The 341-nt window shown below is 54.5% G+C and overlaps 1 protein-coding gene across 1 annotated transcript in view; it reads left to right on the plus strand.

Annotated features, from left to right (window-relative positions):
* Nucleotides 1–138, plus strand: part of LOC119594251 (putative proline-rich protein 21) — a 13,211-nt gene extending 13,073 nt beyond the window's left edge. Inside the window, exon 3 of the mRNA XM_037943319.1 lies at nt 70–138. Coding sequence (XP_037799247.1) covers nt 70–138 — 69 coding nt within the window. The remainder of the gene's footprint in view (nt 1–69) is intronic.
* Nucleotides 139–341: the final 203 nt, after the last annotated feature.

Here is a 341-nt window from a genome sequence, read left to right on the forward strand (position 1 = left end):
GATATATCATCAGTAGTGAGTACTTTCCGACACTCATGGGCAATTAATGAGGCCTTTCACGCCCATAAGGAAGCAAAAGCCGACAGCACGGGCGCCCATAACTCACGCATGAACAGACGATCACAGCTCAATCAGTGACATCATGATCTCTGACGTCATAGCATTGACGTCATCAGTCACGTGATTCTGGCTAGACTCGCGGGTGGTTTGAAGTGGTTGCTGGCGGCGCTCAAGGGGGAGGGGGGAGGGGGGATGACCTATGGTGGGGTCAGGGGGTGGTACTAACATGTGTCTGGTTGATATAGGTGTGGTGGTCTGGGTGTGTATGCGCGCGCGCGCGC

The sequence above is a fragment of the Penaeus monodon genome, chromosome 33 (genome assembly GCF_015228065.2).
Source record: "Penaeus monodon isolate SGIC_2016 chromosome 33, NSTDA_Pmon_1, whole genome shotgun sequence".
Lineage (NCBI taxonomy): Eukaryota > Metazoa > Arthropoda > Malacostraca > Decapoda > Penaeidae > Penaeus > Penaeus monodon.